We start from the raw sequence: 13995 nt of genomic DNA on the forward strand, positions 1-13995 counted from the left end.
TTTCTCCCCTGCTGGTGAAAAAACAGCCCTAGAGAGTACCTTTTGGTTTGATATATTATGATATAGAAATTTAACCCACTGCAGCTGGAATTCCTGACCTAATTTGCTGCACAAAGAGCTGAAATAAGGTCATGTAAATACAGGAGGTAATTTCAGATGCTCTCCTAATGGATTGAAGCAAAGTGTCGGAACAGTCAGTCCCACTTCTGATGTTTGCAAAAGTGCTGCTTAAACAGATCTACCAGTCTTGGTGATAGCCAAACATCTGTTCGCAAAATGCTACACTTCATTGCTACACTTCACGTTTTGTAAATACACAACTGTGCTAATGTAACACATTTTTATATACTGCCACTTGGAAAAAGCAAGAGGAGTCCAAACAGGAACAACTTGTGAACAAATTATGTCTTTTAGCAAGGACAAATTTTTATATCTATACAATTACAGAAACACAGAAAAAATGTGTGTTGCACAAATAGGATTTTCTTTGGCTTTTAGACTTTTAACATTTTGCTTAAGAATGAAGAAACCAAGTGAAGCAGACTAATGAGATTGAATACATGTTTATTAGCACATCTTGAAAAGCTCTGCTATAGAGCTGAGTGTTGTACATCATGTTTGAAAATAATCAAATATAGGCTTACTTTAAATTTCTGCCTGTTAGAAATCTATTGCCAATGTGCTGAACAGATGAGAGCTATTTTTCATAGAATGGCTTAGGATGGAAAGGACCTCAGAGATCATCTACTCCAGCCTGCCCACCATGGGCAAGGACACCTCTCAAATGGACTTGGCTGCTCAAAGCCTCATCTAACCTGGCCTTGAATACTACCACGGTGGAGGCATCCACAGCCTCCCTGGGCAGCTTATTCTAGAGTCTCACCATCCTCATACTGAAGAACTTCTTCCTAAGATCCAGTCCAAATGTACTTTCCCTCAGCTTCAGACCATTCCCTCTTGCCCTATTGCTGGATACCCTTGTGAAAAGTTCCTCTCCAGCTTTCCTGTAGGATCACTTCAGGTATCATAAGGCAGCTATAAACAACATGCCCCCCCCTTCTCTTCTCTAGACTGAAACCTTAACTTATGCAGACATAATTTAATATGATCAATTTGTAGTGTACAAATTATTTATACCTCTATAGATTGCAAATTAAATTATATCCATTTAAATTATAACTTTGGTCTTTATGAAACTTTGCAGACACTTCAAATGTAAACATACTGCTAAATATGAGATGTGCAAGTTGAAGTAGCTTTAGCTGACAGAAAAAAAAAAAATCACAGGAGCAAGGGAGTTTTCAAGAAGTGACTAACTATCCAGGGAAAACCACGTTTGTTTTCTAGCCAGAAAACATCCATGCATACTATGCAGATATCAAATAGTACCGGGGTAAGTAGCCAGCAGCTAGAAGGCCACACGGAATTTGTTCTATTTCACTGTGGTTTGCAATGATATTAAGCTTCTACCTTCTATGAATGCGTCTACCTTCTACCAACAACAACAAATGCAAAGAAAAAAACACCATAGACAGTGACTTCTTGACTTATTCAGTATTGCCTAATTGCTGTCAGTAGCTCTGCAAAACATGTAGTTACACACCAACGTGGGCTCCTGTGAAGACAACTACAAGATAACTTGCTCTGTCTGCACCAAGTAGTGAGTGCTCTGAATTCAAAGTATGCACACACATACAGAGCTGCAATCATCTCTTTCCCACTGCTTTTATCTCACCTATGCTGATCTTTTTAACTCCTCAGCGGTCAGGATCACTTGCATCACTCTTCATGTACTAATTTTTCAAAAATACCCTTCCTGCTTCAGTTGCCCTCTCTCCATTCACTCTGTACCTTCTATACCATGCACTCACAAAGCTGGTTTTATGTTTTGCTAAACGTTTTTTTTTTTCTGGCTCTCTGCAGGCTTGGGATACTGCCACAGCCTCCAAATGACCTCCCTGTCTTCAAAGTCCTTCTAAAAATTACTTCTTCCACAAATGCCTATCAGCATTAATCACCCTCAGGCAGCAGTGTGTATAAAGACATCAGTTCATCTTTGAGATTGAAAAAATGTTAGAGGTCACTGGTACATGAGAAGATATATTTGATCTGCATTGTCTCTCTAATTTAGAGTACAGACATAAAGATGCCACTGCTGGCTTAGGAAGCCCCATGAGCAGCAACCCCCTAAGGCTAAGAGTGGACACTGAATACCATTGTATGATGGAAGAGAAAATTCAAATTTGTAGTAGATTGTATTGGGCTGCACAGTGGGCTCCACACCTCCTGCCTGGTGGCTCCATGACTGCTCTTGCAGAGACAGTTCTCCATTGTCCTCTACACCTCCATCTGCCTCAGGAAGAACCCCCCCCCCGTCATAGCTGGTATATAGGCTCAGGAAAATGCTCTTACACTACTTTGTGCAGTATGATTGCAATTTTGCTTCCTGGAGCATCTGCATGTGTAGGCATGAATAAAGGAGAAAACCTTCAAAGTCCTCCCTCTCACCATCTTTTCTTATGTGGAGGCTCTACTTTCTGAAATAGCACTGCTGAGCCTGTCACCACAGTTCTGCCAGCAGCAGAAGGGGGCATCGCTACTAAATCACAGTAAACCAAACCTCATTACACATCTATTCTTTCACCCTGTTTGTGTATTCCAGATTCCATTTTGAGTATTATTCTGTATTCCATACATTTGCCGAGATAATGTCTTATCCAGCTGCAATCACAACTCTGTGACACCACAAGGGCTAGTAATTCTTGTAAAACGTGTGGAACAAATGTGAATTAAATGTAATAGTGGAAACTCAAAACCACCAAATAGAAGAGGCTGCCTCTGAGTCACACCTGGAAAATAAAATTAAAACAGCTAGACTGTGCACACAGTCATGGAATTTGTTGCCCAACACATTTGAAATGTATGTTTTTAAACATTACTCCCTTCCTCTCAAAGATGTCTATCCAACCAAATTAAATTAAATAAAAACAAACAGGGAGAATTGAGATGTGACTGTCTGGGACTGAAAACAAGGAAGGAAAACTATTGCCAGCTAACAAGGAGAGAAAGGGACAAAGTGGGGCTGCTAAGCCCTATACTTAGCAGTCCCACCACAGTGTCTCACAGGTTTTCATGCATCCAGCAAGGTTTTAGCATAACTCTTGTTTCATCAGCACTGGCTGTTGTGACAAAGAAAATAAAGCATCCACCTTCTTCTCTGTTCTTGCCACTATTGTAGCAATGCCAGGATGGACAAATGTTGTACTACAATCCTTCTGATGACTATTATTTTTGTGACCAGTCTTATGATTCTTGCTGTACTTTGAAATCTGAACTCCCGGAAGCTGTGTTATTATGGGACAATTTCAACTTTCACTGTTTAGAAAAGTTCGCCTTTAAAGAAACAAATCTGTTAAAGGCAATCATGAGAAGACTAAACATCAAAAGGCTAATGAAATAAACTCACTTGATACTTCTATAATTTTATTACTTGTATGCCATTGTCATCATAATTGGGGTATCTGATTAATGAGTGCATTTTGACAGAATCAGCAGAAGTGCTTCCAGCAAGAAACAGGAGTGAGCAGAGATGAAGGAACAGCATAGGAGTGCATACACAAACATAAAAAGAAGCCTGACTGAGAAGCTGGACAGAGAGTGATGAGAAAAGAGGAACTCGTATCCGAAAGGACGACACAGCCTGACAGCTGACATAACTAGAACATATGAACTCATTATTTTTGAAAAATACTCCTCTTTTCCAGTAATACATCTCAGAAATGAGTTCTCCATTATAAGCATTCATTTGTTAAAAAAGATAAAAGAACAGTTAGAAAAATATAAATCTTCTTTAAGGAATGCTTACCTATGTCTAAAATCTTTATTTCTTGGTGGGAGCAAGTGAAAAAGAACAGAAAAACATTATTAGAAAAAACATTCAGGAAGGATGTTAAGAGATGAAAAAAAGGCAACATTTACATCTGTCATTAGTGAGGTGGTGAATGATGGCCTTTTGTCCACTCGTGTCAACTACGTAAGTTAACTCTTAAAATCCACAAAATAATTCTTTTGGGTAGATGAAATTCTCACAGTTTAGATAAGCAGGTAAAATATTGTAGCTGGGTAACATTTTTCCACTCTAACTGTAAACACTTTTTAAAATGTTTCGTTTTTTCTCCCTGTACTTGAGTTTACAGCAGTCATTCAGAGCTTCAAAAACCTGAGAACCTCCTCGTACCTTAGCTCCAGAACGCTTGTTACGTTTCCAGATGGGAATATCCGCCGAACATAGTTGAAATCCCCCACGTAAAGGCTGCCATCTATCCCACAAGCTAAGGCAACTGGAGCCAGCAATTTATTACCATCAGCTTGACCATTACAGCTCGGACAGGAGATGCTGCGTCGTCTTCCATTGCCCATAATGCTACTAACAACTGGGGGTTGCTGAGAGATAAATTGATTTTCACCATTTCCTTTGTAAAGGATTCCTGGCAGATAATATAAAAACCAGAACAAAACAAACACAAAAGTTTATAAAAACTTTGAATGTATGTACACAAAAGGATGCATAAGCATTTTAGTATCATAGTATCAGTCAGGGTTGGAAGGGACCACAAGGATCATCTAGTTCCAACCCCCCTGCCATGGGCAGGGACTCCCCACACTAGATCAGGCTGGCCAGAGCCTCATCCAGCCTGGTCTTAAACACCTCCAGGGACGGGGCCTCGACCACCTCCCTGGACAACCCATTCCAGGGTTTCACCACTCTCATGGTGAAGAACCTCCTCCTTACATTCTTGTTTAATATAACAGATTTTTTCATTGTTTTACCACGGTATTTTTCCCACTGCAAGTACCAGAACATGATTAGAACATCTGTAGTTATATTTAAGTGACAGATAGGCAAAGCATTACATTATCTTGTCCGTATGATGTAGTAAAAACACTAAATATGCTAGCATCTAAAACCCAGACACGTTTTCAGTCATTCTTGTTTTTTAATTGTTTTTCATAGTTAGAAAACAACATAGTTAGAATTGATTTTCATAGTTAGAATTCAGCATAAAAATTGTCGTGTTGAAGAAACTGCGGGGTGTACCGAATGAAAACAGTTGTGAAAGTCTCTGGAAAGGATTGGAATTCTAACTGTGCATACATTATATAAAAAAAAAGAATTAAAAAATTATAATTGCAAATTATATTTCTAAAGTCCTCTATAACTAATTGTGAATATGATGTCAATTGTAATCTAAAGTGGATTACTGCTGCAAATTGTAAATATTAATTAAAGAGCTACTTCAAAAAGTTGGAGATTGCCTCGATTTTACATTAGAAAAGATTCTTTATTCAGCTCACAACAAAAAAGTACCTCTAGCAACACAGTCTGCCTCAATACCTTGTCTGCAGTTATAGGCAGTTATTAAAAATGTCAAAACAGCAAAAAAAATGTGGTGCCAGGACAACCTGACTCTTAAACGTAAATCTGCTTTGAGGCATGAAAGGAACAATAATTTTGTGAAGACAAAGCAATGTGCCAGCAGTATTTTTCTTCCTTATAGCATCCATAAGAAATCTGAGAAGAAAAATGCATGCTTTATTTTAAATTTTCAGTTTTAGGGGGAAAAAAGCATAACTTCACAGTGTGTTAAAATGTTGCTGAGCCCCTCGTTATGTAGATCACTCAATGAATCCGATGAGGCGTGCTCTACAAATGGTCAGCTATTAGGGTTATACTTGTAAGCCACAATATGTCTCTGTGTGGTATAATCTATGTAACCACGTTACTTTGTACTTCAGAGTGATACCTGTTCTATTGATTGCGCACTCAGAGGTTAAAAGGCAGCTTGGAACTGAGGGATACATTTCTCCTGTGAGATGCTTAGAAGAAATGTAAGTTGTATTCCTCTTTCTCTCCTCACACTCATAACGCACTCTTTATATTTGAAGATAGGAGAAAAAATATGTTGGTTTCCTCTTTAAATGTTTTAGGTGTCTTTGCTACTTTTTAATGTTTTAAAATTGAGCAGATTATAAATATAAATCCAATATACATGATAAAATCAGGAAGAATGAAAGTGGTTTATGGAAACCTAATGGCAAGCAATCTAAATAAATAATCTAAATCAAAAGAGAGAGAACATATTTTTCATGAATAGTTAAAGCCAGAATGCATTAACAGTATAAGAAATCCCCTCTTCTATGATTACATCATTTATGACAATCATGGCACCATAATTTTGCCTGAAATAGTTGAGTTCTATAATTTCCATCAGAGGAATTCTACAAGTCAGCACAGCACACTATTGCACCTGATTTATTCTGTCATTACCTTGACAAATTGGTCCTTCACATTTCTCCTCTATTATCACTGACTAAAAGATGTACATTAGACTATTTACTGCAGTAGTTCGAGATGTCTGTACAAACACTTTCTGTACTCTCTTCTGAATATATTTATTCAGCTCATCCACATTGCCATAACAGCTCTCCACATTCACAGTCAAAGAATGTTAGAGGTTGGTAGGGACCTCCAGAGATCAAGTCGAACTTCCCTGCCAAAAGCAGGATCACCTAGGGCAGTCTGCACAGGAATGAATCCAGGCGGGTTTAGAAATCTCAAATCTCCAGAGAAGACGACTCCACAACCTCCCTCAATTAACCACATGTCTCTTTGAAAAGTCATTACTTGTCAAGTGAACATAGTTTAAAGCCACCATTAATTTACATTGTGAAGAGAATCTTTTATATATATATATAGATACATAGATATACGCACACACCTGTAACTATAGCTCTCTATATTTCTGCACGGATTACCTTTCAATAATTTGCAGATGGTGTGGGGTTTTTTTTTTTGTACATTTGAAATTGGCTACAAAGACATCTTTCCCCTTGATTCGGTGCTTACAGGTGGTGATTAGTGTAAAAGACAAACCAAGCTCGTTGTACTAATGTGAGTCCTCCCAGGGACACCAGGTACTGCAGAAGTGACGTTCTTCCTGCTGAATTACTTCTGGCCATCAATTTTGCATAAAAATCCACTGTGGTAAACTACCTTAAGCCACGTGACTCTGCTTATTTCATCTTTCTTATTTGTTTCCAGCAAATTCTTCCAAATTTCCTCCTTTTCACTGCTCAGCTGTGGTTTCCTTAGCATGGCACCCTCCAAAAACAATTGCTGAGTAGCAGACTGGACAAATTTACCTCAGTGCCAAGGCACAGCTCTTACAAAAGTGTGTATCGCTCTTCATCTTTTCACTGAAATTAAGGAAGACTCACTCACTAGCAACTGGACTCTGTCCTGAAACAAGGGGAAGAGGTGCCCTTGCTGCCTTACAGTGGCATCATCTGTCACCTGTTGAGGTGTGCTGAGCAAACCACAGCATCCTGGGGAGGAATCACCTGACAGAAGGATTTAAGTGGTAGGAATGTAATCGAATGCTTGTCCTCCAGAAGAGATGACACCCATGACACCCACACAAGCAGCTGTGCTGGGCATGATATCACGACATAAAGAGAAACAACTCCTGTATAAATAAGGGAGTTAATACTGGGAGTGACAATTTGGCAGCAATGTCTCTTACTGCTGTTTAATTTTCACTCACTGTGAAAACTAAACCTGAAAACCTTTTCCAAGAGGCTGTTAACAAACAGTTAATCCCAGTAACAGTGCTGACACATACCAATGCTTTAGAAATAGTCTCCTTAGCGCGGCTCAGTTTTTATAAACAGTTTCAACATGTTTGGGTTATTTGTGTGTTTGGTCTTTTTTTTTTCCTTTTTTTTGGGGAAGCACATTTAACAAAGGCTGACACTTGTTAGATGAAATTCTTAACACTTATGTATTTATAGGATGAAGAAACATGGCATACACTGTAAAGGGCAAAGCATTCACTATATGCAAAACGCTCCATAATTATTTTTTTAAAATAACAAAGCAAAAACTTGAAAAGTTAGAAGGAGATGCTTGCAGTGCAGGGCAGTGAAATATTAAAATCAGCAAGAATAAAATCAACTGCTTACCATTCTGAACATCTAATACATGATGTTTATCCAATGTCCAGCCACCCATGTTGGAGGCATCCAGTTCATAACCCTGCAAAATAGCAGTCCGCTTTTCCCAGAGGGTTAGATCCAGGCAAGACTCATATTCATAACCTACAGACACTGAATGAACAGTACATTTCCTCATTAAGCATAGGATATGATTCAGAAGAAGAGCTTAAAAAATGTGATTTCCTACACATATGTTCTTCTCTCCCAGGCTACATAAAAATCACTAGAGCCTCCTTAGATGTATTGAAAATACTAAAGAGAATTCCCAAATCCTTTAAAATGGAATCATGGGTTATTAAACTTATTTTATGGTTACTAAAAGTAAGTTGATCAGGACAGGAACAGAAGAAAGCCATTTGGTAAAGTCCATCAGAATGCTATTGTGCTCTGAAGGAGCGCACAGACTAAGTATCAGACTGTTATTATTAGGCTGAGGGCTACTTCATGGGGAAGAACTAGAAGTGAAAAATGGTTGTGGTTTCCTCTGCCTTTGTAAGTATTCTTTTTCTTATAGTTCAAAGTCTAGATTAGTATTTCCTAATATATTGTTATTTCTCATTTTATTCCACTAAACATGTTCTAATTAATGGATACAAGACAACAGTAAAAGTGCAAAACCCCCTCCATAACATACGTACCAACAGCTTCAGATAATCCATAGACTCTCTGGTTGTATGCATCAGTTTTATCCCATATGAAAGTGTAAGACAGATTTGGGGATGCAGGGAACCACTTTTGAAAAAGTCTTCCTACCACTGCCACCATAAGATGAACCTTCATCAAATTAAATGGTATAACAGATTGGGTCATAGTGATCTTCAGCACAGATTTATATCCTGCAGCCCTGGAGCTTAAGTAAGATAACTTCAAATCAGTTCCTGGTATTGTCGTTTCTTCATGAAGGACCTATGCATTGGTAAGAAAAGAATACAGTTTGGAATGACTTTGAAATCTAGAGGAACAATGCAGCTATCATGAAAGGAGGCCAGACATGACGCTATGTAACTATCAGTTGGGAACTATTGTCTAAATCTGGTCTTCATTTAGTAATGTAAAAAATACATAAATAAATAACAACATCTGGGGGGGGGGGGTGGTGTGGGGAGGGGGAAGAAGGAAGCAGGCAGGAGAAGGAACACATTCACAACTGCTTTTTCCAAATGAGGCAAAAAAGTACCTTTCATCTAAGCAAAAGTTGTCTCTCCTTAGGCTCCCACCCATATCCCACATATGGATAGATAACAATGGCAGTAGAGCCTCTAAGCGCTGTAAAGCTTCAGATCTGGGTTGGAAAGTATAATTGCTCCTGTAGGAGCAGGAAGGACTTTAAAGTGCTTTATTATTTGCATTACCTGTGGATGGTAAATACTTTAAACTAGAGCATTCTTCCATTTATTTCAAAGATAGATAAGTAAGATGCCTCAGGGAAAGTCTTTCCATATTTCCTGACCAATATTCATTACTCAAACACCAGCTCACCTCTTTCTCATTTTAGAGAGGTGCAATCACTCAACTTTATTTTTAAAAGGCTCCTCCTCCTTCTACCTTGTCTTTTCCTCTGAGCTGGGGAGCTTTTTGTAGGTGGATGGACAGTTTCTTGGAATGTGGATAACGACAACCTATACTATTTCATACCTCAGTAAGGACATAAACACTGAGAGCCAGCACTTCAGGTGAACAGTAACTAAGGATCCTATCTTATTGGAACAAAATGTATCTAGACACATTTATAAAGACAATATTTCTCTGGTGGGACAGGGCATAGGACCCTGGAGCGCAAGACCAGAACCTTGATGGTATCAAAGGAACACCACTCTTGGGGAAGCAAATTTGGAATGCTTTCTTTTACTTTCCTGTCCCTTAGTACTAAAGTCTGAAGACTAGAAACTAATTATTATTATTGGAAAGCAGACTTCAGGGAGAGCATTGTCACAAATATTAGGCTTGAGACTTCAATGGGACCAAAAGTGTTGAACAGGGTGAAATATTGTGGTTTATGATCTTGAGGAGGGCAACAGATGCCACAGCATCCTCTATGTTAGATTTTTGCTGGGATATACAGACAGATTTAGATGATCTTAATTATACCTATCTCCCTCCCAGTAACAGTAACAATAATTCAGAAATAGTATCATTGTCTGGAACACATGACTACATACAATATATATATATAAGACAGCTGTAGGAAGTAAAGAAGGAATTGGAAGATATTAGACAAATAAATTCAGATTTAAAAATTCTCAATCCTTGAATGTTTCAAGAACCTAACACACATCCCTTCTGTTTGTAAATCTAGTCTGCTCTCCCTCAGTCCAATAAATTCACAGTATCTAAGCCAGAGAACAAGTAAATCTTTTCTACACAAACAAAATCCCCTTTCTCTAGAGAGGTGATTGTGAACATAATCCTTTTCTAACTCTCTGAGGGAAAACCAAAACCAACCAAGGAACAAAAAATTTTTTTCCTTAAGACATCAGCAGGATTCTCATACAGTGCACATTAAAACCAGACTAACAGATGGAGGTCTCTGTAAGGGAGACGAGAAAAAGAAGTGATACACTTACACTAGGACACAATTTAATGAACTTCACTGGTCTCCTGTTAACAACCATTGCTGCTTTTGCAATTGCAACTGTGGAAGACCAGCGTTAAAACACTTAGGTGGTCTTCCAGTACTCTTGGCTGAGATAGCAGGCAATAAAGAGGACACCTTGAAGATTCAATTTCCAGGAAATTCCACTGTGTATTTCGATTACTATCAAATCAGAAACTAGGACACTCATGCAGCTCTCAGTCAGGTTTAAAACAAACCCTGAACTCCTATTAGTTTCTGCAGAAGCCTCAAATACCTGCTGAAAATCTGACTTAAAACCTCCTTCTTTCTATAAAATATCCTCCACATCTACATTTCCTAAGTTCTCAATAAAATATGGTAAAGTAAGGTTATACATCTCAGTCTCTCTCCCAGCATCAAGCATTATGAAGAGAATTAAACAGTTCAATGTTCATCTGAAAAGTTGAATCATCAGCACAGCAGACAGCATCTTGTGGGAGCCAAAAGAACACATCAATTATAAAACAAGTAGGAAAGTTACTGGGTATAGAAGTCACATCAGGAATTGCCAACACAACCACGCTTGTCTGTACTTTAACTTTTCCAGATACAGTATCAAAGTACCTTCAGAAAGGCTAATACCCTAAGGGAACTGACTTACAGCTCAGCCACCAAATTCTATCAGTTGACATTTTATTGATCAAGCTTCTTGGAAGGACAGCTATGAAATACATAACCTAGGGGACTGAGATAAGAGTCACCTCAATTTTCACAGAATTTGCTGTCCTGCGAGTTCAAACTGGTGACTGAGTCACATAAACTGTGCAGGTCTCCTCATCTCTTGTGACTAAACCTGTCCAGGCTTTGGAATGTTTTCCTGCTCCAAAACAGAACGCAATTCAAGTCACATGCTCTGATAGTACAAAGAATGCTGAGTATGGGTTTTCATTCAGTTACAGGGAAAAATGTCTGCTGTATTGCTGTGGCAAAACACCCAACTTACACAGAGGACATGAGAACAAATTTCACAAGTGAGTGCAAACTTGAGTCCTCCAGAAAATAGTTATTTTCTGAGAAGCAGAGCTGAACTGCTGCCTGAAAATGTAACATCTCCTTGGTCTGAGATGGGTAAAGATGGTGTTTTTAGATACAGGTATCTATGGGCAAGCCTTGAGACCAAGTAGGACAAAAATTATACTTCCTAAGTAGAAACTGCAACTGCTCATTTCAAGAAAAATACTTTTCTTTTAAGAAAAGAGGATGTCCACGAGAATCAAGGCACTTAAGTGAACACATAAAGAAATAAACTTGAGCTAACAATATAAATCAAAAAGAAATGAAAAGGGGTGAAAAAACCTTTCATATTTCCGGACTTACAACAATGCTAAGATACCACAAACAGGAGGGACAGGAAAAAGCCATACATGTGTAGAAAACTAAAAATGTGTCAGCAGAAGAATAAATCAAAAGGTGTACATAAAGTTTCAAACACAAAGCAAAAGAGGAAAAAGCCAAAAAATACGCTGGAACATAGGGACATATTCATGGAGACATTTGCCTCTAAGACTAATTTCCATTACTTTTTCAGTACAAACTTGAAGTTCTGGAGATTTTAGCTAAGTGAAACTAGGATGCAACATCCATGGAAGAATGGAGTATCCAGACATCCTATTATACTGTCTAAATGATAAAACAGGTATATTTGCTGAAAATCTGGCCATGCTGAAGTTCCAAACAATCATTTTTATTAAGTTTCAGAGGCCCTTATTTTACCCTGCAGGGGTATTCTCAGTATTACACTGCTGGCATTGCCAGCGAGAGTGACTCAAGGGAGCGTTAAAAAAGAAAAGAAAATATAAGGAAAAAAAAAAGAAGTGGGCAACCATGAATATATAATTTGAAGCCAAACTTTTCAATCTTTATTATCCCACACACTTGAGATGACAGAAACAAGCTCCTCAGGACCTGCAGAAGGCATCTTGCAGTGTTACATAAGAGTGTTTAAGAAAAGGAAAGATGCAAAAACTCAATTTCAGAATTGTTCCTTGTGACTCGTGGGTTTCTACCAGACCACACTGCGATATGTGGCACGTAGATATTTATTATATTGAAAAAACCCAGCGACAATATTACTTAACGAGCATAAAAGCAGCTCCAGTTTAACCTCATCTCCCTCATCTGCATGCTGTTTACCATCTTGTTCCACACTGATTAATATCATCTAGTTAAGTCTAGCCAGAGCGTGTTAACTTGCAATTAAAAATAAAGTCATGCCTAAGTAGTCCACATTTAGCGAACAGGTTGTTTATTATCATTCCTCTTGAGTAATGATCTGTTGGGTCTGTGATCACCCCTTTACCCACCACATTTGTTCTTTTCCCTTGCTTGCCTTCATTTTTCAGTTTTCTTTTGTGCTGCTTCTTTGGTAGACTTTAATTCCCCCTCTGATCAATTTGGGATTCATAAGCCATTAAGCACACCCTTTTGGAAACATTACCTCCAAGGGATGATGAAGCGCTTCAAAGGATGACGATTATGGCAGCACATTATTTTCTCCTGTAGCACGTGACAATGAGTGCTGTCACACCACATGAACAGGGTTGACTAATAATGATGGAGTGAACCCTGGGGAATGGTTTCTTTCTCTGTGTCTTCACCCAGTGTCCCCCCTCCCCCAAACTGGCATTGCCCCATTTTAATGGAATGATCTATAGCAGTTCCTCCAGAGCTGAACAGACAATTTTGAATGGAATCTGGTTTTGGGCATCTTTTATCAGAGTAGTGAATTTTTTGGGAGACAGACTGCTGATAATTATGGATCTCTGATGGGACTCTGACCCTAATAAGGAACATCACAAGCCTGGTTTGCCAAACCAGGGAATTAGGTGCGTAAGCAAAGAATATAGAAGAAAATATTCCTGGGTAGGTTTTTTTACACAGTAAGCAAACCAGATTTTTGCATACATAGTGACAGTACTATTTTGACTTTGTTGCAAATGACTCCTCAATACCAACAGCTTAGAATGTGCTGAGAATATCATCTGTCCTTCTGGATGGTTTTCCAGGGAAGTCAAATTGACCCAACAGTTCTGCCTGTCAGATCCCCCCATACCCCAGAACACAATTTCAAACACATCTGAAATAATAGTAGAAATGTCTAAATCTTGAACCATAGTTCAGCTCCTTCAGTGTTTATAAAAGAAGGGGTTTAGGTAGGGAAGAAGTTGGCAAGTTGATACGCTCAGAAGGAAAAGGCTGAGTGCAGTCAGTGGAAAAAGCACTGGGTATGGCAGATAGCTGGAGTCACAACAATTAGAAGGAATGTTGCGGTTTAAGCTAAAAGAAAACTAATTATGTTCAGTGATTACACTTTTTAGCTCAGTGTC

At 38.6% G+C, this 13995-nt stretch overlaps 1 protein-coding gene and 1 long non-coding RNA gene across 18 annotated transcripts in view; one reads left to right on the forward strand and one right to left on the reverse strand.

The window, feature by feature from the left end:
* The window catches only part of LOC137440655 (uncharacterized), a 42338-nt gene extending 38062 nt beyond the window's left edge, over nt 1-4276 (forward strand). Inside the window, exon 6 of one of the 2 annotated variants that reach the window (XR_010987211.1) lies at nt 4197-4276. This is a non-coding gene — a long non-coding RNA (uncharacterized lncRNA). Of the gene's footprint in view, nt 1-1923; nt 2366-4196 lie in introns of those variants that run through there. The other variant, XR_010987212.1, reaches the window with a different exon arrangement.
* The window catches only part of TENM3 (teneurin transmembrane protein 3), a 423644-nt gene that overhangs the window by 39601 nt on the left and 370048 nt on the right, over nt 1-13995 (reverse strand). For 12 of the 16 annotated variants that reach the window (XM_068137013.1, XM_068137012.1, XM_068137010.1 and 9 more), the window contains 4 exons: nt 8694-8961; nt 8023-8166; nt 4238-4487; nt 3866-3886 (listed from right to left, as the gene is read on the reverse strand). In XM_068137013.1, coding sequence (XP_067993114.1) covers nt 3866-3886; nt 4238-4487; nt 8023-8166; nt 8694-8961 — 683 coding nt within the window. The remainder of the gene's footprint in view (nt 1-3865; nt 3887-4237; nt 4488-8022; nt 8167-8693; nt 8962-13995) is intronic. The other 4 variants (XM_068137014.1, XM_068137011.1, XM_068137007.1 and 1 more) reach the window with 1 other exon arrangement.

The sequence above is a fragment of the Melanerpes formicivorus genome, unplaced genomic scaffold (genome assembly GCF_026170545.1).
Source record: "Melanerpes formicivorus ecotype bairdi unplaced genomic scaffold, bMelFor1.0.p_v2 SCAF_4, whole genome shotgun sequence".
Classification (NCBI taxonomy): Eukaryota; Metazoa; Chordata; class Aves; order Piciformes; family Picidae; genus Melanerpes; species Melanerpes formicivorus.